General features: G+C 33.0%; 1 protein-coding gene across 2 annotated transcripts in view; it reads left to right on the plus strand.

Annotated features, from left to right (window-relative positions):
- LOC122257012 (growth/differentiation factor myoglianin) overlaps positions 1–2,500 on the plus strand; it is a 30,795-nt gene that overhangs the window by 23,300 nt on the left and 4,995 nt on the right. For both annotated transcript variants that reach the window (XM_043022013.2, XM_043022014.2), the window contains exon 3: positions 1,329–1,511. In XM_043022013.2, the coding sequence (XP_042877947.1) occupies positions 1,329–1,511 (183 nt within the window). The remainder of the gene's footprint in view (positions 1–1,328; positions 1,512–2,500) is intronic.

Consider the following 2,500-nt stretch of genomic DNA (forward strand, 5'->3'; position numbering starts at 1 on the left):
ACATATATCATGTATATGTACATCTGTGTACATCATCACATTTTTATCTCTATTCCATGGCTTCCATTAATCATTATGGTGATTTCGAATGCTCTCTAGAAATAATTATCTTTACCAGAGCCACGAAATATATCACTAAAATTGCTTAATTAATGACATGCAATGAAAGATACATCTACAGTGATATATCTTATCACGTCTACTTTCTGATATATTGAATATGTTATACAAGGTGAAGCAAGAGCGTGACCTTCTATTGAGTGAATATATGCACGCAAACATGTAAATATATAAGTATGTAAATAAAATCAATATTTCAGTCAATTGCATCCGACATAAAATCATGAATTTTAAATGGAGCAATTATTTTTTAAACAGATAAATGGTATACACTTCTTTAGGTAGGGCTGATTCATAGATCCATGTCCACAGGTTGAACAGTGAGAACAAGAAACATTATGAAATAGAAGTACCTGTGGCTTATCGCTTGTTTTTGATAATGCTAGGTAATAACCTTTCGTGACAAATGTGTGCCATCGTCTAGAAGGCCGAATGGACTCAGGCCGGTCATATATCATATACCTTGAAATGACCCTCTTTAGGGGCTATTACCATATCCCAACGGGCGATCTTGTACTCCACAACCCCTGGCCATCTGTCCATCATTCACTAAAAAGGCAATATATATCGCTTTATGATAACCCTCGGAGGGAAATTAACCAAGTCTGATGAAAGATTACGCAGTATTCATAACATATATCAACAATTCATGTACCGAAATGATCCAGGGTACGAACTTGTATAGATAAGATCTACCAAAATATAACATAACGCCTGCTTTCAGAGACACACTGTCTTTAATATGGCTTCAGTGGCACACGCTTACACAATGCAAGACGATAACGATTAGCATAAAGGAGATCAACCACAGATATAATAGTAAATGGAAAATAAAAACCTGTAAGTGAAAAGGGGAACTAATAGCATCTGACCTCATAAAGGAAACTAGGAAAATAACTTGACATATGAATAAAAAATTACGAAACTTTGACATTACACCTAAACAAGAAAAGAGGCAATGCCAGTGTCAGAAAATCAAAATATAAAGGTAGTTGTAAAGCATTGGTTCCAAAATCAGTTATACTGAACCAAGACTGTGACCTTTGAATCAGAATTACATAACGCAACATTAAAATTTTGTAGAAAAACAGAAGCATTAGATCTATACTGGATGTGAACTCAAAAATAATCAACGAAACGAATTAATGCCAATTGACGTTAATCCCCTGTGTTAATTTCCAGATACTCATTTGTAATCCTATCCGCAGGAGGTGACGACGGTCTCCGTATCTGTTGATGCCCGGGATGGGAATTGGGTGAAGATCGGCGTATACAAACTACTACAAGAATGGCTTAACAAACCCTCGGACAACCTCGGGCTGGTAGTCATTGCAAATGACTCCGAAGGCCGACAGGTAGCTGTCACGAATCCCGAGGAGAATCCCTCCTATGTAAGTAAGATGGTGGCGACTGATAATCGCCTGAAGGGATGGTTAGGGAATGTCAGCAGAAATAATTCAGCATACTACAGCACTTTCCTTATGAGAGACACTGCCAAATGAAATCAACAATCAGATAAGATAATGTATGAACTATATATTACTTCTATGCACCAGATGCGTCTGTTCCCTTACATAATGTAATCAATACAATACAAAGCTTTCTTATGTAACAATACCATTACAGTACAAAGCTATCAACACAATAACCATGCTGGCTTGACCCCCCCCCCCAGAAAAAAATATAAAAAAATCTATCCTTCAATCCCTATTGTCTGGTACGTACCATAGTTTGAGAACAAACGAATAGCTCCCCTTCGTTAGTGTGCTGGCCACAAGGGTTTAAAACCGTTGCCTTTAATTATCGAGTGGACAGGTACCACGATGAATTTCCACGGTCGAGGGCGTGTGCTTATCTTCTACCATACTTATCCTTTCAAATCTTTTCCTTCGAATGTCGTTAGTATGTTCAGTTTAACACGATGCTGCTTAAATTCATTCAAGTAAAAGAGTCTTGTTATCAAAGGATGATATGAATGGAACACGAAAATATGTATGCTTGTGTATGTATCTATGTGTATGTATGTATGTATATATATATATATATATATATATATATATATATATATATATATATATATGTATATATACATGTATGTATATATACATATACATATATACATGTATGTATATATACATAAATATATATACATGTATGTATATATACATATATACATATATGTATATATATATATATATATATATATATATTATATATATATATATATATATATATATATATGTATATATACATACATGTATAAATATATATATATATATATATATATATATATATATACATATATATATATATATATATATATATATATATTCATACATGTATGTATATATATACATATAAGTAAATATATATACATACA

This window comes from Penaeus japonicus, unplaced genomic scaffold (genome assembly GCF_977035675.1).
Source record: "Penaeus japonicus unplaced genomic scaffold, GWHDUDI00000001_assembly GWHDUDI00000020, whole genome shotgun sequence".
Lineage (NCBI taxonomy): Eukaryota > Metazoa > Arthropoda > Malacostraca > Decapoda > Penaeidae > Penaeus > Penaeus japonicus.